We start from the raw sequence: 22,369 nt of genomic DNA, 5'->3' as shown, positions 1-22,369 counted from the left end.
GTTATATAACAATGAACTTTCAAAATAGAAAATTATTTCCAGTAGCACCTTAGAGACCAACTGAGTTTGTTCTTGGTATGAGCTTTCGTGTGCATGCACACTTCTTCAGATACACACGAAAGCTCATACCAAGAACAAACTCAGTTGGTCTCTAAGGTGCTACTGGAAATAATTTTCTATTTTGTTTCGACTATGGCAGACCAACACGGCTACCCACCTGTAAATGAACTTTCATCCTGAATTGTTTGCAGGGTGTTTATATGTTTTCCAAGTAATCATTCAGTTCAAACTTTTCAAAGCAATTCTCTGTCCTCTTTCGAACCAGAAAAGGTCTTTCTTTCTTTCTTTCTTTCTTTCTTTCTTTCTTTCTAACTTCTTTTTTAAAAAAATTTGACGTGCTAGGCATCAGAGCACTTTAAACCACTTTAGTTGTGTAAACCTTAATTTCCTGGTATGCATTTGAATCCCTCCCTCAAAAATACTGATGATCTGGAGGCACCCATACACTTAGAATTAAAGAAGGCGAAAGGGTACCTCTGAGTATATGTTCAGCCCAGGAATTTAATAGGATTGAGCTCCTAGCTTTCTCACATTAAAAATTGCTCTTAGTTTCTCCCCAAGTTTTCTTCAGCAATCAGAGAGTTGCAGTTATTGTTCAACAGTTAGAAGTCAGAAACTCATGCCAATCTGCAGCAAGAGATCCTAAGCAACTTTATGCTCACCCTGTCTTAAGCCACCCGTTTTATGCGAGAAAAGGTATGCTCGGATAATATTATAATTAACATTGTTTCTGTAGGATGAACAGTATGACAGATATACTGGCATAACTGCTATTGGTATGTCAGTAAATATTTCCACAAAGCAGACCATGTGGTCAGTTTTATGATATGACACCAGAAATGTTTTGCAGAAGAGCAGTTTTGCTTGGTTCTTCCTAATTAATTATGATGTTCCTGGTTTTTCTGGTTTTAAAAAAATGCTTTCCTATATTGTATTCGTCTGTGCTGTTGTATTCAGAATTACCTGGACTGGTAGGAGAAACACTTAAAGATATGGCCTCATTAATCTTTTTGAAGATATGCACATAAAACAAGAAAGCTTTCTCAGTCCTACACTTATAGCTAGGAAAAGACTGGAGCGTGCAAAGAAATATATTTGATGTGATTTTATATATATATATATATATATATATATATATATATATATATATATAATCTGTATATAGTCCTGTGCCCTCCCCTGCAAAAAGTTACATAACCTGGGTTTGAACCATAAATATTTTTCCATGAAAAAGCATGCATTCCACAACTGAGCTATCATTCTTCCAATGGATTATATTAGGAAGGGGTGGGGGCGTTTCCTGAGTTTTAGAGGGCTGAACAGCTGCTGGTGGAACTATTTATTTTTCATTCAGCTCTTGTGGTTGCCAATTAAACAAATGAAGGTGAGGAAGAAAAGTGAGAAAGGAGGAGCATTTTTAGTACACTTGCCAACAAAAATACCTTGTCCTGGCAATTTTTAAATCACCTTATTTGGCATAAAACAGAACAAATGGAATGTGAATGAAGTCAACATTTAGCGTGAAGCAGATCAGCATCCCTTGCTTCTTGCACAGTTTTCAGGTTCTTGCCCAGATTGTGAACAGCCCCATGACCTTAAAGGACCAAATTATAAGGATATGGATAAGCTAATTTTTTTGCACTTGAATTGTTCCTGAATGTATTCCAGAGAGTTTATCAAGTCTGCCCTTAAGGCCTCCCATAAGGTGTGCTCACACACTACATTTAATGAGTGCATAGTGCGCCACTGTGCATAAATAGCTGAACTTATAAAGTTATTCACATGCAACACTCAACAAGTGTGCAGACAGTGTACACAATATTATTCCATGCAGATCAAAAAGTGTACAGCACTTCAGTGGAGCACACTTCATCAGAACAAGGCTTTTAGAATTATTATACTAATAATTCATGGAGGAGAGCACTATCCATGGCTACTAGCCATGATGGCTATGCTCCGCCTCCAGAGTGGGAGGCAGAAATGCTACTGAATACCAGTTGCTGAAAACCACAGAAGCAAGGAGTGGTTTCCCATAGGCATCTGGTTGTCCACTGTGAGAACAGGATGCTGGACTAGGTGGGTCATTGGCCTGATCCAGGAAACTGCCTCTTACGTTCTTAATGTTAGAAAGAGCCCAAATATTTGTCTCAATAAGAAGCCATTGTTTCTTCTCTAGGTGACCGGGTTTTACAAGATCCAAAAGGAGAAACAGAGCGTTCCAGCAATTTGGGAATATATTTTAGGCAAATGTCCTACAAAGCATGGGTGAGAAATCTGCACTGTCTCTCTCCATATCTGCCTCCTCAAGAGCAAGATTTTGTGCGAGCTTCCAGAGAACGGAGGAAACAACTTCAGACACCAGCAGCACTCAAAATACACATGACAGAGACAACAGGCGCTTTTGTGGCTGATAGACATAATGAACCCCTGACTGGCTCTGGTTCAATAAATACACTATGGGATTTAAGCCCGTCTGCCCTAAATCTGTCGAATTTCTGTTTGCAGAGATGTCCAGCAGGTGGCAATAGTACACCACCACATTTTCTGCTCACAGAAACACCAACCCACTGGCAGGCAGTACTTTCAGCCGTGTAACTCATGTGACCCCAAGACTGCTGTCAGCCCTGTTAACTTATTTATCAGAGGGCAGCTGATATGAGCTGCTCTAGGCCTGGAGGCTGACAAATGGGTGTGTGCAAGTTCATGCGCATCTCCGGGTGAATTCAGGATTAAACTAAACAACTTGGCACAAAGGTTTTCTAGGGAGCCCTTTGAAGAATCTGACCAATATGCTGCCATTCTTTTATCTCCTCCATGTTTATATCCATCCTGACATCTGTTATTCAGCCAGGACTAGTGCCGCCCACCAGCTTTCATGGCAACCTTTCACTCATCACCATCCATTAAGAAGTGGGCTATCGTGGGTGAAGGAGGTCAGGCAAATGGAAGAGAAGATCCTGAAGCTTTCTTTGACTGTGACACACAGCAAAGCTTCCTCAATGTAACACAGGGAACAGAGCTTGGTGAGATCTGCTTTTGGATTATTAACATCACCACCATTTAGGGGGTGCAAGCAATACTTTGATCCACACCTATACAATGTTTGCTTCTGGAATTTTTCATGGGGGGGGGGGTTCACATTTTCATTTTTTCAAAATCTGTAAGGAAACTAATTTTTTTTTTTATTCAATACTTTCCCAGAGAGTGCTTCTGTCGTTCTTGTTTTTAATCCAGCCATTTTAGTGGTTGAACACTAGAATTGTTTGTTTTGTTCAGAATTATCAATCGTGTTCCCATCTTTTAAATAATGTGAACATCTCTTGAGTCTTCTTGTCATGGAAGTGATTCAGGCCACCCTCTTCAGGTTCATTTCGTGGGTCATTTTATTGAATAATTCTTTTCATTTGCTTCATGTGTCAGCCTGTCCATGACACCAACTAAAGAAATGCTGATACATAGGCTGTTTCCCTGAGCCTGTGATATTTGTTGATGTTAGCCCCCAGCTAAGAATGTCACCCAAAGAGCTCCAGAATAAAGAACACATTTGTGAGATTATCTATGGCTAATTACACACTATACATTTAAAGCACATTCAGAGCACATTTTCCCCCTCAAAGAATTCTGGGTGCTGTCGTTTACCCCTCACAGAGTTATAATTCCCAGCAACCCTTAACAAACGACAGTGTCAATAATTCTTTGAGGTGAAAATGTGCTTCAAACATGTATACACAGCTGTAAGAAAATGGCCTGTTCTGTGTGGCAGAACATTAACAGTTCTTAATTAAAATACTGTATGTCATCTTTGTATTAGATTTAAGTTGCTTCATGCAACCTATATCTTGCGAATAAATAAGGAGCAGATAGTAGGCCTACCTCTGGCTCTTTAGAGAAAGATATTTAGGCAATGACCTGAGTGCAGCACCTCCCTGCACATGTCCTCAATCCACATCAGATAGTCAGCACTGTCAGTAGCAGCAGGCAGTGGGCTCGTCCACACCTGTTTCTTCCGTGCCTCGAAAGTACGGGTCTGAGCCATTTCCCGCTTGACCCACGCTGTTTAGGCAAGGGCCCAAGTGGCTTTTTCCCCTGCCCTGCTCTTTCTAAGGGAAAACCCTCTCTTTAACTAAAGATCAGAACAAAACATCAATTTGGGGAAACCCTGAATGGCTGTTTGCTCCAACTGAGCTCTAAAGAGCAAACCCACTCTTTAGCGCAATCAGAAGAAACAGCAATTTGAGTTTTCTGCAGAATAGTTTTCGGCAGTAAAGAGTGTGTTTTCACTGGGGATTCACCAGTCAGGGGGAAGAGAATTCTGACACGGAGCTTTAAACTGTGGGCCTGTGCCTGGAAATATGGCACAAAAGGAAGCCTTGATGAGCTCTCCTCCAGCCCCAACTTAGCCACCACCCAGCCACATCCCAGTGCTGCCCAGGTGAGCTGCAGAGAAGCTAACGTCAGCCAGGGGATTCTGCCCCACCACACCAGCCACTACCATTTTTGTGGTGCCACCATGGCTCCCTCAGTCGGACCATTAATTTCCCTCAAGTGTTTGACACAAAGCGAAATGCATACATTCTCCTCATTACCTTCCTCTCCTTAAAAAGATAAGAAGAACCCTGCTGGATGAGAAGCAAAGGCCCCCGGCATTCTGTTCTCACAGTAGCCAACCAGACGCCTTTGGGAAGCTTGTGAGCAGGACCATAGTGCAATAGCACTTTCCCCACCTGTGATTTCCAGCGACTGGGATTTACAGGCATGTTGCCTGTTCACCCACATACCTTCTCCTGGCTCTCTCCGGAGCCCTCCCTTGCAAAGATCTCAGTTACCATGTGTGGGTCCCACACATACACCCTCAGCACCTTGTTCTCTCAAAAGCAGCAGCCATAGCAGTCAGTGAGTCAGACTATGAGGGGACTGTTTGCTTGACCAATTATTTCGTATGCCTGCACTCCCTTGTCTGCTGTAAAGTACTGTAATCATGACACATCACAAATATATCCTGTGACAAGCTGTTCACCCAACCTCGATACAAAGCCCGATACATGACAAGCAAAGAAATGGATAGTAAGCAGACCCATTTGCAGTCTAAATTTCCAAGAAAAGTAAAAAGGTATATTTGTTTACACCAGGGGTAGGCAACCTAAGGCCCGTGGGCCGGATGCGACCCAATCGCCTTCTAAATCCAACCCACGGACAGTCCGGGATTCAGCGTGTTTTTACATGAGTAGAATGTGTGCTTTTATTTAAAAGGCATCTCTGAGTTATTTGTGGGGCCTGCCTGGTGTTTTTACATGAGTAGAATGTGTGCTTTTATTTAAAATGCATCTCTGGGTTATTTGTGGGACTGGCCCACGGCTGAAAAAGGTTGCTGACCCCTGGTTTACACCGTTCTAGAACAGCAGTCATGTTATTCTGTTGTGGCAAAAACAGAGTCTTGTGGCACCTATAAAGCTAGCACATTTATCATGACAGAAAGTTTCAGGGACCTCAGTCCATTTCATCAGACACACAAGATGATATTATTATTATTATTATTATTACTATTATTATTATTATTATTTATAAAAACACATCTGGCTGGGTTTCCCAGTTAACAAAGGGCACTCATCCCATGGATATAAACTGTGACTTTTTCTTACTTGGGCTCAACTAATATTTGTTTTTAAAGCTGTTCACCCTTCCTCACTGGCATATTTGGGTACTTTGTACTTGGGAATCCATTTTCAAGTACAAAATGTCTGCTAGGGAGCAGCCCTCTGGTACCCATGCAATCTGCCAGCATATATTTCCGCCCAGATTCAACACAGCGATGGAAATCCTCCCGGAGGCATAACGTCAATATCCAAACTGATAGGCTCAACAAACTAACATAAATCCACATACATAAAAGGCAGGCTTTCTGCCAAAAATACAGAAATAACTATCGAATACAGATCCAGCCAAGATCCATCTGTCAAACCAACTCAGAGATGACTGTCAGCGCAGCACAAACACACCAACAGATGCAACTGACAATTACACAATGAAGATGCATAAATGACAGCACTATTACCATGCAAACACACACACAGATGTATGTCTGTGTACAACTCAGCCCTCTAGCACTAGCCATCACCCCTTATAATCATAACACAGCAGTCTTTTTCAGCTACAGTACTTTAAACTGTATAGAATCAACTAGGGAGCCTGAAAACACACAGCCTGCCCTTGCCCTTGCTTCCTGCATACCAGTTGTTCCTTGTGCACAAAGGAATGTTGGTTCAAGCTGGGGAAGAGATCTGACACCATCATGCTGACTGAGGGCCACATTCTCTTCTAGGCAACCCTGCAGGGGCCACATCCCTGCAGTGGGCTGGGCCAGAGGCATCGGCAGCAGATATGGGGAGTGCTAGGGGCTCCAGCCCCCTCAATATTTTGAATCAGGGGGCCCAGCCCTCCCACAATATTGAGGGGGGTCATCCCCCGCCACCACTGGGCGTCCTACCAGGGCCCCAGCCCCAACCTGAGAGCCAGGAGGGGGCTGAGACACCTTCATAGAATGGGAGAGTTGGCAGGGACCCAGTAATACAGGAATCTCATCAAAAGCATTCATGACATATGGCCTTCCAACCTCTGCTTAAAACCTCCAAGGAAGGAGAGTCCTTTAACCTCTAGCCTTTGTCATCTAAAGTATGTGTGAGTTTTAGGAGCCACTCTATTGCTGAGAGTGTGATTTGCTTTAACCGTTTTTTAATACGGTGGGGGACTTGGTGAATATGTGGTGTGCATCTTGCTTAAAAGCCACTCACATGCCATGTTAACTTGATGTGTGAGACTTCAGCCATCTTCCAACTCCACAATCCTATGATTCTATGAAACTCTGGGCAGATTCACAAAGTCCCCCATCATATTGGGGGGTGTTAATGTTCTCACACTGCATTTCTCCAACTAGAAATGTATTCACACATGTGCAACGTGGTGTGGATTTTGCTTAAAAGCCAAGTAACTTAGCTGAGAGTTCTCAGCTACCATGTGAGAGAACTTTCTATGGGAATCCTAAGACATCCTGGCTTGTTGGGCTATTTTTGTTTGTCATCATCTGGCTTGGAGCAAGATGTAAAAAGAAATCTGCTTACTTACTACACTTACATAGGAGTAAGTGCCATCTAATACAAAAGGACTTAACATCCATAGGATTATGTTGCACTGTTGCTCTCTTGCTGTAGAACACTGCTCAGTTCTGCTATTGCAGTTTACCCAGGCATCTGGTCAGGAACAGAATGCCAGGCTGTCCCAGCAGGGCTCTATGTACCATACATGATTATGATTAACAGAAAACGATGTATTGATTGATTATATCCCACCTTTTATCCAGGAAGCTCAAGGTGACATGTTTTCTTCATAGCAATTTTGCTGAGAGACAGTGCCTGGACCAAGGTCACACAGTGAGCCACCTCATGGCTAAGTGTACATGGGATGGGATTGCTTCCAGAATGTTCTTACAGAGAAGATAATCTAAATGAAATGACATTTGTTAGAGGCACGCCATAATAGCCGTGATAACAACAAATTGAAGAAGAAGAAGAAGAAGAAGAAGAAGAAGAAGAAGAGGAGGAGTTTGGATTTGATATCCCGCTTTTCACTACCCGAAGGAGTCTCAAAGCGGCTAACATTCTCCTTTCCCTTCCTCCCCCACAACAAACACTCTGTGAGGTGAGTGGGGCTGAGAGACTTCAGAGAAGTGTGACTGGCCCAAGGTCACCCAGCAGCTGCATGTGGAGGAACAGAGATGCGAACCCGGTTCCCCAGATAACGAGTCTACCGCTCTTAACCACTACACCACACTGGCTCTCAAATTGCTCACATTGTGATGTTCCTTTATTATATCACAGGATTGCTAGAGCAGCACTGCTTACGTGTCCACTACTTCTTTGCCAGGGAGGAGGATGGGGAGAAAACCAGAGCAATTTGGCCTTGCCCACGCAACGTCTGGGACCGCCGAGCAACCCCTCCAATTCCAGAGCCCACCAACTACCACTGGTCCCACCACACTGGCCAATATTATCCTCTGCAAAGTTGCAGAGGTGGTTTGCAAGGGAGAAGCAGGGCGGGCTTAAGATGCACCCTGCCTACTACCACTCTTGCTCCTGAAAACCCTCTTCCTCATGGTTGCGTATCCTCTGTGCCAGGTGGAGGAAAGCAGCTGGGAAAGCAGTAAATACAGAAGGGGTAGAGCATCACCATAAACACACTGCGTCTCCCCTGAGCAACAAAAGATCCCTCACGTTGCCATTTGCAGTTGAGAAATAGCAACCAGGGTTCAGAGGCCGGTGCTTGCTATCTATCACCGACATTTACCCTATGGTGTAAATAATATGGCCTGATTCTATCAGGTTTCTCTCCCTTCTGTTGTGTGAAAGCTGGATCCAAGGTTGCCTTACCTCATTCTACCTCCCTCAGTCTCCTCTGTCTCCTGTTCCCCCAATTGTGTCATTCTTGATCTTTCCAATTCATTTCCTGTTCCCCCTAGAAGTTTCTGCTTAAATAGACCCTGGGGCTTCCTCGGCTTTTAGCTGATGCCAGCAGTCTCATTTTCTCCAGGCTGTCACAAAACTGCTGGTCCATGAAGGATAATGACAGGTACATCTTAGGGAAAGAAAAGTGGGGGCAGGGGGGTGAACAAATATAGAGAAGACTGGGAAGCTATAATGGTAGGGCAGAGGAAACAATGCTAACATCGTATTTTAAAAGTGTGATGATACAGTTGCAATTCTAGCAAATTAAAGGACAGTATATTATTAGTCATTTAATTTATTGTTGTGTTTTTACTGCCAGGTAAGGCCCAGGACAGAAGCACTTACAAGTTTTTCTACCGCAGGTGCCAAAATAACTTGGCTGGCCTTGGATTCTGTGTATCTTTTTTCATGTTAGGAGTTTGGGGGAGGGGGATGTAGGAATTCAGGGGTTAGAAAGAGACCCGTCTAACCCCCGAATTCTTTTAATCCAGGAAGTGTTAAAATATAACCCAGGCTAGCTTCCTGATGAGGCCATTAAGAGGAACAAAGGAAAGGGGATCTGTGAGATGGCAAATGGGTGGAGAGGCCCCCCTCAACTTGTGGATAGTTAGGAGGAAAAAGCCGAAGTTTAGAGTTTGGAGTGATGTGGGCGAGAAGCAAAGCAGCAAACTGGGAACCGAGAGAGACAGAGCAGTGTTTGATTTCTGTTTGAGTCCAGGGCCCTCTTTGGGTGTTAATGCTGTGAACCCCTCCATTGTAGGCTCAGGATGCACAGTAGATATGTGTGAACAAACCATATATCCTAAAGACACCACAGTCTTCACTGTGCCTCATTCCAAGGGAAACATGAACCCTGGGTAAGCAACTAGAATCTCCCACCACTCAGAGATTGGGGTGACGTGCAACAATATTTTTATTCTTTTCAACAAAACCAAACAGATCAAATGCTGCCACACAACAATGGTACAGAGGTACACTTTCATTATCTTAGTCCTGATCTATTGCTGAAGTTGGCATAGCAGGTCACACACTATTTGAAAAGAGCTCTCTCTTTTAAGTCGTGTGTATCTCTCTCTCTCTCTCTCTCTCTCTCTCTCTCTCTCTCTCTCTCTCACACACACACACACACACACACACACACACACACAGCGCTATCAGAGCTGGCACTTGCAGAGGTTAAATTTGCTGTTGTGCCTCAGGCAGAAAAAATATATTGAAGAGGCCTTGCATGAGGATGTAGGCCATCTAGTCTCTAGACTCAGGGCTGAGAGCCTATTTTTGGAGATTTGTGCAGTGCTAAGTTAAACCCTGGCTGTAGCTTTACAGGCTACAAATCTCACTGGTGGCCAAACAACTGGAAAATACCATCAAGAACACTCTATGATATCCTTTCCTTGACCTGGTGCCCTACAGATATTTTAGACTTCAACAAGAGTGGAGGAATCTGGTTGTGGACTACAACTCCCATCATCCCTGACCATTGGCTGGGCCTGACAGGAACAGGAGCCCTACAGCATCTGAAGGGCTGCAGGTTCCCCATCCCTGGACTGCAAATTCCATCAGCTCCAGGCAGCAAAGCCAATGTTTAGGGAAGATGGGAAGTGTAGTCTAACGACATCTGGAGGGCACCAGGTTGGGAAAGACTGCTCTCTGACATTTGGCAGGCTTTGTTCTCCTGAGTCATACCTGGTGAGGTTTATAAATTAGCACAGGCAGAAATGCTGTGCTTCTGAGGGAGGAAATGAGGCAATATTTACCCACTGCTGTGCCTTTGTGAAGTTTAGCTGGCAAAGGATAGATCTGCATTTGTGAAGTCCGTTTCAGGTGGGAGGTCCCTTTGGAGCCTATTGGGATCTTGAAATAAAACCAATTAATATCTACCCAAGGGAGAGCTCCATACACAAAAGGAAAAGAGCAACCTCTCTCCTGGGGTTTTTGCACCATCTGTCTCCCCACCAGATGCCAGCAATAGGCAATGAGGAAAAGAGACATGAAACACCCCCCCTAATAGGTGCCAAACCCCCACAGGGAAAGGAGGGGAAATAACTCCACACACACATGTGGAGAGTGTTAAATAACTAATCAAAAGCTCTGTGAGGTGGCCATAGGCCACAAAGGGAAAGCCAATATGGCTCCTGGGCAGGATGTCTGGTGCCTCAAGGTTGTTGGTGAAGAGAAGAGTTGGTCTCCAGGCCTAGTTAAAGCCATCATCTGTAGGAAGAGGCAAGGAATTCCCTTCTGACCTTAGATTTATGCCCCCCCCCTTTCTGCAGACACTCAGCTCAGTCCCCCACCCACTCCAAAGAATTATGGGAACTGTAGTTTCCTATGCGTGCTTGGAATTGTAGCTCTGTGTGAATTCCCAAGATTCTTTGAAGGGAAAATGTTATTTAAATGTGCGGTGTGTTCGCAGTCTAAGAATCCGAGTCAGCAATGTCCGTGGCATATCTTGTTTATTCCCAGTCTATTCCCCCCGCTCTCAATTTCCATGTGTCTCTGTGTCCCTGTTTGCCTCCTCGTTTTCTGCCCCTGTCTGTCTCCTCAATCTCCAGCTGCCCCCGTCTGCCTGATTCTGCTTTCCCACTCCCTCCAGGATACGTGCCCCCCCCAATCTCTGGGATTCCGTGGGTGCGCTTTTTATTCCATCCTCTGTTGCTTCATCCTCCTCCTTCTTCTCTCCCCCAACCCCCATCAGCTCAGTGGGGTCTGCAGCCAGCTCTCCTGTTGCTCAGAGATGAGGAGGCAGTTGCTAAGAGACAGTGAAACGTCAGTACCTGGCCCTCAAGGGGAAAAAAGAGAGGGGGGTGGCGGGAGAGGGAGAAGGAGGGAAGAGGAGGTGGGGAAAGACCTGGCTGAAATGAGAGAGAGAGAGAGCGCAACAGTAGCTGCAATTCAATGAGAAGGCTGACAGCATCTCTGTCTTTTAGAGGTGCAAATGAAAGAAAGGATGAAAGGAGGCAAGAAGCACAGTTGAATAGGAAGGAATCAGCACAGGAGTCCGCAGCACCAGAGCTGAGCTGAGCTGCAACCGAAAAACAGCCACCCGCTGCTCAGAGTAAGTGTCTCCTTTGAACAAAATTAAATTGATGATGTGACGGGGGAGAAATGAAGAGGGGATGCCTGTGTGCTGTGCGTCTGTGGAAAAACTAAGGCTTGGGTGCTCCATGCCTTGTGTGAGCAGGGTGTGTCCAGCGCGTGAGGATGGAGGGTGCATTTGACAATGGGGTGTCATGGAGAGGAGGCAATGGGTGGAAAGAGGACATGGCAAGGATGAGTGGGGAGAGGGCAAATAGGATGGGAGCTCTGCAGGGCATCCAGGTCGTTCTTGCTGGAGGAGGAGGAGACAACAGAAAACAGAGAGGAGAGAGGGGTGGATGGCAGTGAAGAAGGAAGAAAGCTTTGGAAGGAGAGAGATGTGGGGAGAGAGAGGCAAGCATGGTCCAAGTTAGGGAAGAGCCTCTAGGAAGTCATGTGCAGAGACTTGGTGATAAAGGAGAGGGGATAAAGGTGAGGGATGCAGGGAAATCTGAAATTCAGGCCCAATTCTCCCAACAGAATAAAATCCGAGTGGTGTGTTTGTGTGGAGGCCCAAAGCTCCTCCACAACTAATGGTGGAAGAAGGAGCTATGAGTTGCCTCTCAGCAGACCTCTGTGGATGAAAGGGTGGTGCCCTGCAGCTGAGCCTGGACTAGGAAAAGAGAATGTGGGTCATCTTGACTGTGGGGCAATGACCAGTTTGTGTGAAATCCAGGGGGGAGCAAAACTAGGAGTTAGCTGCAGAGGTGAGATTTCTAAGGACTTCCCCAAAGTTGAATCTAGTATTTTAATCTGATCGCTTTGGCTTTTTTTCTTTTTTTCTTTTACACATGAATTTACTCCTTTGCCAAATGAACCGTGCCAAAACTCTCCCCTGCCCCTGTTCTTCTCTGCACAAAAGTCTATGGCTGCAACATCAGAAACACAGAGAGGAGGAAGCTGTGTGGAGTCCCCAGAAATATGTCAGATCAGAAATGAGGGTCTGCTGTTGCGGCTTGTGAAAAATGCATGGTGGCTGATACTGCAAAGCGGGGTGAGGAAGAGGTGAACTGTAGTGAAGGCAACCACAAGAAGTGTATGAAAGGGGTGGGGGACTGTGGTTCTAGCAGCATCAGGGGAAAGCATGCAAGCTGATCAATACCATGGTTGCCGCGCCTTTGATCCTCATTGCGTTTTCATTGGCAGGTTGCACAGTCAGAGTCTTGTTGCTGCCTGCTGAGAAAGAAGACCAGGCTTAAAGGACAGCATCACAACCTCTTGCCCTTGGCCTTTGGGATCCTGTAGCCATTGTCACACATGGCTTCCACATCAGCACTTCAAAGTCAGAGGCACCATGAATCCGTGCAGCTCTGGGATTCTGTGGCTCTTTGGTAGTTCCAAACTGAGCGATGACGGCCAACCTTCTTCCTAGAGAAGAGAAACCACAGACTCCTAAGTGGCTTGAGTCCAGCCATTGTTCCTCCTCACCTTTCCAAGAGGGCCCCGCCTACACCAGGACAGCAGCACATGGGAAATTAAGCAAGGGGAGCCATTGAACCCTGCAAAAGTCACATTTTGTTTATAAATGCTCCTGTCAAAGGACACCTCAGTGACTCCAGGAGAAGACCATTTCAATGCTCGACAGGTGGAGTCACTGGAAACAACATTTATGAGCCTGATTATATATTTTTTCTGGAGTGACAGAAAACTTCTCTAAGAGACCTATGTCTCCAGCTAACACAAGGTAAAAAAAAAGGAACACATTGTCTCTTAATTCAAGCTCAAGATATGTAATGCTCAACAAACATGGGTAAAAACCACCAGCTTTATTTACATATATTATCTCCATAGACCAAAGTGGTCACATGTGCATGTATGCAGGTAAATGTATTTCTTTCCTCTTCTTCATCCTCTTACAGTAAAAAGTTTTTTTGGCAGCTAAATAAAACTACTAGAAATCATCAACTTTTGGCCCATTTACAGCCCTTTTTTGGCACATTGTTCTCCCATAGGTGCCTCAAGAGCAGGACAAATAGGGGTTCAATGTCCTCCCTTCCTCCCAGTCAGAATGTAGCAGGCTTTCTGTATTGGTGGCTCCCATTTGCTGGGCTGCATCCCTGCCCACTGCTCTCCCCATCCTGATTGGCCTTCCCTCTGCCATGTAGCCTCTAGCTTGCCAAAATGAATGCCCACTGTGTCCAGCTGGGAGGAGAGCAGCTTGCACCCCACTGCTGCCCTGCCATGATACTGAGCCCTTTCCTTGTGGCAGTGGTGGTGGTCTTTGCCAGTGCAGTCACCGGCTGCCCGGTCCTGTGCACATGCCGCAGCCAGGTTGTGGATTGCAGTGGGCTTCGGCTCTTTTCGGTGCCGCCAGACCTTCCATTGGACACCAGGAACCTGAGCCTGGCTCACAACCGCATCGCTACCATTCCTCCCGGATACCTGACCTGCTATTCCGAGCTGAGGGTGTTGGACTTGCGGAACAACTCCCTCGTTGAGTTGCCCGCTGGACTCTTTTTGGCATCCAAGCGCCTCTCCCACTTGGACTTGAGCTACAACAACTTGACTCACCTGGTGGCTGACATGTTCCAAGAGGCCTACAACCTGGTGCACATTGACTTGAGCCACAATCCCTGGCTGAGGAAGGTGCACCCCCAGGCTTTCCGAGGCTTGGTCCAACTGCGTGACCTTGATCTCAGCTATGGGGGCCTGTCTTTCCTCAGCCTTGAAGTCCTGGAGGGTCTCACAGGCCTGGTGACTCTTCAGATTGGAGGCAATCCCTGGGTGTGTGGTTGCACCATGGAGCCACTGCTGAAGTGGTTGAGAAATAGGATCCAGCCATGCATGTCAGGTAGGTGAAATCACACGGCAGTCCAGTTGTTAGCTTCACCTCGGGGATTTCTGTCATTCTGTTCCCTATTACACAACACATTGTGAACTTCTGGTGTAAAATGTTGGGTCTCTGTCTCAGATTGAAATAAAAGCAGCAGTTCTCTTAGAGAGGCTAAGAAGGGCATTTTTGGATCATGGGATTTGAATCCTGTGCATTGAGTAAGGCATTCTGCATTTCCCTACCTGATTTAGACATGCTATGCTAGGAAACGGGTGGCGCTGTGGTCTAAACCACAGAGCCTAGGGCTTGCCGATCAGAAGGTCAGTGGTTCGAATCCCTGCGATGGGGTGAGCTCCCGTTGTTCGGTTCCAGCTCCTGCCCACCTAGCAGTTCGAAAGAGCGTCAAAGTGCAAGTAGGTAAATAGGTACCGCTCTGGTGGGAAGGTAAGCGGCATTTCCGTGTGCTGCTCTGGTTCGCCAGAAGTGTCTTAGTCATGCTGGTCACATGACCTGGAAGCTGTACGCCGGCTCCCTCGGCCTATAAGGCGAGATGACCGCTGCAATCCCAGAGTCATCCGTGACTGGACCTAATTGTCAGGGGTCCCTTTGCCCTTTTTATGCTAGGAAACAGTTTGTTTTACACTGTTTTATAGGGATTATAAACCACACAGTGCAAAAAAAAGTTTAGAGACAGTTGTAAGTTTCCCCAACCATGCAGCATTTGTGGGTGTTAATTCATTAGATTTTGGTACTTTGCTGCATCTGTAGTTGCAGTTAGCGAAGACTGCTATACAGAAGTTCAAATAAAGGACAGGTTGTACTTGGTTAACTAAACAGGTCACTAGAGTACTCTTTTCCAAATGGCCTGTTAAAGTTACTAATCAGAATTGCTCTACTAGAACTATTAGGCAGAGCAGGGCGGTGCCCTCCTTCTCCCAGATATGACTCAGGGTAAGAGCATCTGGCCCCTTCAGGGCTGAGTAGAGATTGCCTCTGAAACAAACAGGGCTTGTTCACCCTAGAAAGCATGGGTCCAAGTGGTTTTCCACTAGAACCACCCTTTCTAGGCATAGGTCTGAGCAGTTTCCCCCTTGCCCCTCTCCTTTCCCGGGGAAAACCTGCTCTTTGGCTTTAAATCAGAACAAACAACAGTCCATGGAAAACCCCTTTGCCGTTTGCTCCAACTGAGCATTAAAGAGCACCATGGAAAGAGCAAGAGGAAGTGTGGATAAGCCTTGACTGAGGGAAGCAGGGTTTTTCTTTCTCCTACTCTTTTCTGACTGTCTGGGTGATAGCTTTGTAACAAGTGGCATCAAAGGACTGTCACAGGGTGAGGACAGTTACAGGTGGGTAGCCGTGTTGGTCTGCCATAGTCAAAACAAAATAAAAAATTCTTTCCAGTAGCACCTTAGAGACCAACTAAGTTTGTTCAGGGTGAGGACAGTGTAAGAAGTGTGGATTACAAACATAGTCACTGGTAAGCACTCTGAGGTGACAAGAGATTCCCTAGTTTCGCCGCTCAGGACTTTGGGACATGGAAGCTGGAAAAGAGCCCCCCTGGACCTTGCCAGAATCATGCATGCAGAGTCCTGGGGTTTGGGGTAGTTACTCAGGGGAGTCTCCCATGACACTTAATGGTGTCACCAGATGGAGCAGAGGCAAGCAGAAAATGCCGGGAAGCTCTGCCTCAGCCAGATCCCATTGCCGATCTCCTTCTGCTAATGTTAATAAAGTTTTGGGCCTAGTTTATCCACACACATCTGCCTTGCTTTTTTATTATTTATTTGACAAAGGTGGGGCAAAGAAGCAGGTGTGGCATGGGGGCTGCTATAGAGTCCTGTGACAGCTCTAACTGCACACACAAAAAGGCCTGAACCTCATCACACACAACCCGACTCTTCATATCCACTGATTTCCAAGAGCACAGTGAGGATCACCTACCCATGTGGCTAGAGGCAACAGCCGACTGGCCCTCAAGGTGGATAAAAATCAATAATTTTTTAAAAAACCAGATTTTTTTTATTTAAATCAGGTTTTTTAAAATTTAAATTGGATTTATTTATTTTTAAAATAAAATGCTTTTTGGAGGAAAAATCTTCCTGAAGATAGTTTTCTATTTAAGTTACATTATAGTCCAAAGGCTATTCATCAGGAAATCAGGATTTGTTGTAAGTTTTTCATGTGTGCTAAAACTCGGTCTAAGCCTTTAAAAAAAAAAAAGTTTAATCATATCAGTTAACAAACATGGATACCTATGCTATAATGTTATTATTTTAGTTAAATAAGTTGTTTAAGTTGTTATTAAGGAAATGATTATTTTTCTCCTTCCAATAAAGTACAGCAGAAAAGTTGTCCAAATATAAACAGTTAACTTATTAAACCTCACAATAATTTCATAATTATTGGTCTGTGTATTTCTAAGAGTATAACCAAATCAGGAATTTTTGATATAACTGTAAAATTATTATTCCAAAAATGAAACCTTCATCTGGTTGTAAATATTAAGATTATACCAGCAAGAATGAGTCTTTCTATTAAAAAAATGATTTAAATCAAGTCTTACTGACTAGTGATTTAAATCGTGATCTAAATCGATTTGATTTAAATCAAACCCACCCTGGTTAGATCCATTACACAAAGAGTTTTTAAGGAGCAAAGAGAGAGGCAAATGATCCCTCTGGGTACCTCAGTGTCAATGCTCACTTCACCATATAGATGGAGGCCACCGACAACCAGATTTCCACACAATGACGCCACCATGTGTGGAGCTGCCTAGTGGCTGCCACTGTGCTGCAAATGGCCTTTCAGAAGCACACCGAGGCTTTCTGCTCGTTAAAGCCGAGATTTTGTCAGCGCTAGATGGGAATGAGATGTGCTGTACAAGCTGCCCTTGTGACGTGTCATCACGCTGCTGTGCTCTCCCTGCGTCCTTGTAGTGACAGATCCCCAGCTTGCATTGGGAATCATAAACCAGCATCCTCTCCCACTCTCTATTGATTTTTTCCCCTCCCTGACATTAGTCTTTTCCTGACCTTCTTGCTTATCTCCCGAGCTGCAAGCGAGGGGACCTGGAGACAGGAAATCCTGCCCTTGCGGAGCCAGCAGAAGGCAGTCCTGCTTTAGCAATCATTCTCATCTCCTTGGAGCATCGATTCTATTTACATTTCCCAGCCATCTCTGTGATTGATGCATAGCAGACAATGACGGAGAAGGATGCCATCCATCTCCAGCTTTGGCAGCGTTTTTCTTACCTGATGCACGGGGTGGCTGTTGGTTTTCTGATTTGGTGCCCTCATCCAATTTATGTGTAGTGATGCCTTCTTAGCAAACGCAAGCAGGGAGGAAGATTATCTGTCTTGTGCACCTTTCTTCTAGTTTCTTAAGAAGGCAAGTCTAAACTTCCCAGTGAGTTTTCATTAGTGCTTAACATTCAGGTAGTGGTTGCCCTCTGCAAAGCACGGTTCCGCTAGTCCAGACACTTTCCCCTGGGGAAACTGACTCTTTGCTGCTGAATCGGAGCAAACGTCAGTTGGCTTTTTCAAGGATTGACAAATCGCCTGCAGACAGCAAAGGCGCAAGCAGGCAGATGGAGCCTGAGAAAGTTCTGGGCAAGTACCTTCTTGGGCTCCACCTATCTGCACCTTTGAGGAAGCCCCACACCACTTCAGCTAATGCAAGCCGGAATGGTATTGGGGCTGGGGGGTGGGAGACTTCCTGTCCCCCAGCTGAGCAGTTCAGTGAAGCCTCTCTGCCCCTCTGACTCTCCTGAGCCAGAGCGGTATGGAGGCTTGCTCAGTAGAGCTGGCCAGTATATCTTGGTTTCCCTAAGGTGGAGAGGAAGAAGCAGCTGCGAAACATTCCAGACATTGTGATATATCAGTATATTGCAGTACAGTCGTACCTTGGATCTCAAACGCCTTGGCTCCCTAACAAATCGGCCCCTCCAGACGATTGAAACTTGGAAGTGAGTGTTCCAGTTTTCAAATGTTCTTTAGGAAGCCAAATGTCCGACAGGGCTTCCATGGCTTCTGATTGGCTGCAGGAGCTTCCTGCAGCCAATCGGAAGTCACGCTTTGGTTTCCGAACAGTTTGGAAGTAAAACGGACTTCCATAACGGATACCATTTGACTTTCAATGAATGACTGTATTTAGCTGCTGAAAACCAGATATCTCCCAGCCCTACTCCCCACCAGTTACACACACGTAGGACTAATCTACTCTGGTGAGTTATGATGTTATAAATGCTTTATAAATGTGACACCGTGGGGGGGGGGGTTTACAGCAGTCAATGGAACATTGTATTGGGAGCTATATAACATTTTTTTCTTAGTGTTTTTTTAGATCATTGTAGATCCAGCCATAGTCTCCCCAAACAAAGAAACATTGTACATCAGTGAGAATATTAGTGTGCAGTCCTTCTCCCTGGCATTCTAGTTGTCTATGAGCAAGGAGGATTTTGTTTTCGTTTTGCTTTTTCCTGATGGGGGGCATTCAGAAATGAGACACACAAACCTCTCCCGTCTGGCATGTTATAAGCCATGAAAGAAAAAAGCTTCACAGTGTGATTCTACTGTAGGTGTAAATTGGTTTTCTTGCAGCAGCTTTCTCCAACCTGGTGCTCTCTGGAAGTTTTGGATTATGGCTTCCTAGCATCCTCAGCCAGAACAGAGTGCACTAAGATGCAGAAGGCTGTCTTATAGTCTGTGTTACAAATAAGAATGAGATGTGGGGAGAGATAATAGGCTGGTGATGGGGGTAGAAGAAAGAAAATTGAAGAATGGTTAAGGTGAGACCAGTTTGTTTGTTTGTTTTCTTGAAAGCATCTACCTAATTTAATCTGGTGTATGATACAATCCCTGATAGTTATGTTCTACTTCCCCTGTCAGGGGCAATGATGCTTCTGAATACCAGTTAATAATAATAATAATAAGCATCAGTAATAAGGGGGGACTGGAAGTATCTTCAGGGGTAGAGAGGAAGAGGCACTTGCACACATATGGGGTGGAATAGCAAACAACATTTAAACTGGGGTATTAAAAAGAGACTAAAGTAGCTGTTTGTATATGTCAGGGGGGAATGTGAATTGAGAGGTTACTGTGCATAACAGACACTCATTGTGCACATTTACCAGGCCTCGTGAAAAATGTGCATTTAATCTCTCCATGAATGGATAGTTGTGCACATTTCCTGGCCAATGTACATAATCTCCTGTAGGTCTTGGAGAATGTGCTTATATTGACTGAATTTTGCACAATCTCTGGCTGTTGTTGTTGTTACTCTCATTGTGTATCATATCCCAACGGACCTGGGGGATAGCTGTGTTTTGATTTACCTATTGTTTCAGGAATTCCACACTGAATTCATCCCACATCCCTAATTACAGCTAGAAGTCTGGGTGTTCATAGAACATACATTGTCATGAAAATGTTAGAGTATTTATTGTCACCTGCCTCTTGGTTCTGTAGAGCCATTGGTAGAGCATCTGCTTTGCATTCTTTGCACATAGGACTATGATTGTCCCCTGCCTCACAAAACCCTGGAGAGCTGCTGCCTGACAGTGTTGACATCATAGAACTAGATGGATCAATGGTCTGATTTCTTATCTTCCTAGAGGCAGCTTCCTATAATTTCTGATGGGACCAGAGAGGAATGGGTTGGGAGAGGAGGATAAATGGCCCTCTTCTCTGGGTGTTGCTCTGTGTTTGTGGGTGCTGGCATGACCCCTCTTGGTTCTTGTTGCAGATACTGAGTTGGCGGAGTGCCGGGAGCCACCCGAAGTGGAGGGAGCCCCTTTGTTTTCACTGACGGAGGAGAGCTTCAAGGCCTGCCACCTGACCTTGACACTGGATGACTATCTCTTCATTGCCTTTGTGGGCTTTGTCGTCTCCATTGCTTCTGTGGCCACCAATTTCCTGCTGGGCATCACTGCCAATTGCTGCCACCGCTGGAGCAAGGCGAGTGAGGATGAGGAGATGTAGCCACAGGGCCTGCTCCTTCCTGCTGCTCCTGCGCCGCCCACTGCCAGGGGGGAGCCAAGGGCTATCAAGTTCAGGGAAAGCGAAGTGACTTGTCTTTTCCCTACTGTGCCATTTCCTTGGGCCTACCCCCGAACCACCAACCCCTGTACAACAGCAGCAGACTGCCGCTCGCCAGTCTTTCTTAGGGCTCATTCAGACTTCCTTTCATGCTGTGTTTCTAGGCACAATCCACACTTCAAAGAGCTGTGTCCAAGTGTTCCAACCACCACCACCGAAAACCAGAGCAAATGGCAATCTGCAGAAAATCTGAATTGCCAATTCAGGCAACCAACCAACCAACCGAGTTATCCAGCCTGTGCTTGAAGAGCAGATTTTCAAAGGGGAGGGGGGAAAGTGCTTGGACATAGCACTCTAAAGTGCAGACCTATGCCTGGAAAGCACAGGGTGAAAGGTAAGTGTGACTGGGCCCTTACTAGCTACAGGGGATGGGGCCAGCCAGGGTAGGGAGATCGAAGTGTGCCTTGTACAATCCTCTTCGCACTGGAAACAGCCAGCAAGCCATGTCCTGGAAAACGACCGAAAGACATTGATAGACACTCAAACCATTCGCCATCCTTTGCTTTCCTCATCTCTCATGCTTTGTAGCACCTTTCTGAGTCAATGCCTTGAATGCACGGCTGTAGCATAAACACACTTTTGCACATGCACATCACACTGACTGGCCTGGAAAAATCAAAGGTTTCCTCTTCGGAGGTCTGAAGCACTCTGTCTCTCGAACCATCCCATCCCATCATTGCGTGCATTCTTTCCCAAGTGTGGAAGAACTTTGTTTTTAAAAACCATTTTTAACAAGTCCCAGTGGCCCAGTCTCTCAATCTATTCATATATGCAGCAGTGCCATCAAGCTCCCCAAGCAGATTTTGGAGACCCCCCCCCAAAATGAGGGCCAGAGAACCCACCTCAGATAAAACTACTATCCAGTACAACTGCTAATCATTTAGCATAGATGGTGCTACGATTTATACAAGTGTCTCCTGCTTTTGTGACTGGCTCCTTGCTAGTTGTATATGGCTTTTGGTTTAGGTGGCCTTTCGTGGAGTCCTTCCCCTGAGAAGAATCTCCCTCTATAGGTCGCCCACGGAGAATCACTATATCACAGGAGGGGAAACCTTAAAACAAGTTCCCTTGTAGGCCGTGCCAGTACTGTTTAGCTCAGAAGGGAGGAGACAGTGCACAGTCTAGCCAAGTTGTTCTGAAGTGTACATGGCTGAGGTTAGACCAAGGCTATAGACCAGAGCTGAGGATATTGGCAGACTCCCTTTGAAATTAACCATGGATGGAAAAAATATAGGCTACGAAGGGGAAAACCCAAAGCTGCCAATGCTACAACTTTTCTGGAGAAATATGTTTTTAATAGGGATAGGGCTGCCTTGTTTTTTGAAACATGTAGGGATATGATACATTATGGTTTGCAAATCTTCCCTAGTATCTGCAGCTTTGTTTTTCTTCAGAACTGTTTTAGACTAATTTGGCGAGGGTGCCAAACATTCTTGGTTGCAGATTCCTATTACCCCAGAAGGAATGAGTGTTCAAGCACTTTAAGGGTGCTTCCAGACTTGTTTCTTGAACATTTGTCCTTGCTAATTTGTTTGCAGGGAGATTAGATGCCGCAGGCGATTTATTCATTCTGATTTGTTCGCAGGGAGGTTAGACAACATTGTAACGTTGTAACAAAGCACATGTTACATGCACCAGTGCATTTTCCTGTCAGTTATTGAGGGGGGGAATCCAGTCGACTAGAACTGTGCAACCTGAATTTGCCAGTACAGTATGTGATTGAATCCCACCCTAAAATAGCAACCTCCTGCAGGGGCTTGGCCCTGGTTTGAGAGTAGTTGTTTTTTGTTGTAGCACTCAAAGCTCTGGCAGCAGGTGGTGCTACAAGTCAGGGCTGAAAGCACGAAGACACAGTCCAAGTGAGGGGGAGC

The 22,369-nt window shown here is 45.4% G+C and overlaps 1 protein-coding gene across 1 annotated transcript; it reads left to right on the top strand.

The window, feature by feature from the left end:
• Positions 1-11,420: 11,420 nt before the first annotated feature.
• On the top strand, positions 11,421-21,312 carry LRRC55 (leucine rich repeat containing 55). Its single transcript, XM_033158463.1, has 3 exons — positions 11,421-11,610; positions 12,777-14,421; positions 20,146-21,312. The coding sequence occupies exons 2-3, from the start codon at positions 13,752-13,754 to the stop codon at positions 20,379-20,381; spliced, it is 906 nt and encodes a 301-aa protein (XP_033014354.1). The 5' UTR covers positions 11,421-11,610; positions 12,777-13,751; the 3' UTR covers positions 20,382-21,312.
• Positions 21,313-22,369: the final 1,057 nt, after the last annotated feature.

Source organism: Lacerta agilis, chromosome 1 (assembly GCF_009819535.1).
Source record: "Lacerta agilis isolate rLacAgi1 chromosome 1, rLacAgi1.pri, whole genome shotgun sequence".
Classification (NCBI taxonomy): Eukaryota; Metazoa; Chordata; class Lepidosauria; order Squamata; family Lacertidae; genus Lacerta; species Lacerta agilis.
This window is presented reverse-complemented; position numbering and strand designations above follow the sequence as displayed.

What these genes read in the sequence shown, in the direction of transcription:
- LRRC55 (XM_033158463.1), top strand. Translation starts at nt 13,752, where the DNA reads ATGAATGCCCACTGTGTCCAGCTGGGAGGAGAGCAGCTTGCACCCCAC. An exon ending in GATCCAGCCATGCATGTCAG is followed by an intron (nt 14,422 to 20,145) that starts GTAGGTGAAATC and finishes TTCTTGTTGCAG; the next exon opens with ATACTGAGTTGGCGGAGTGC.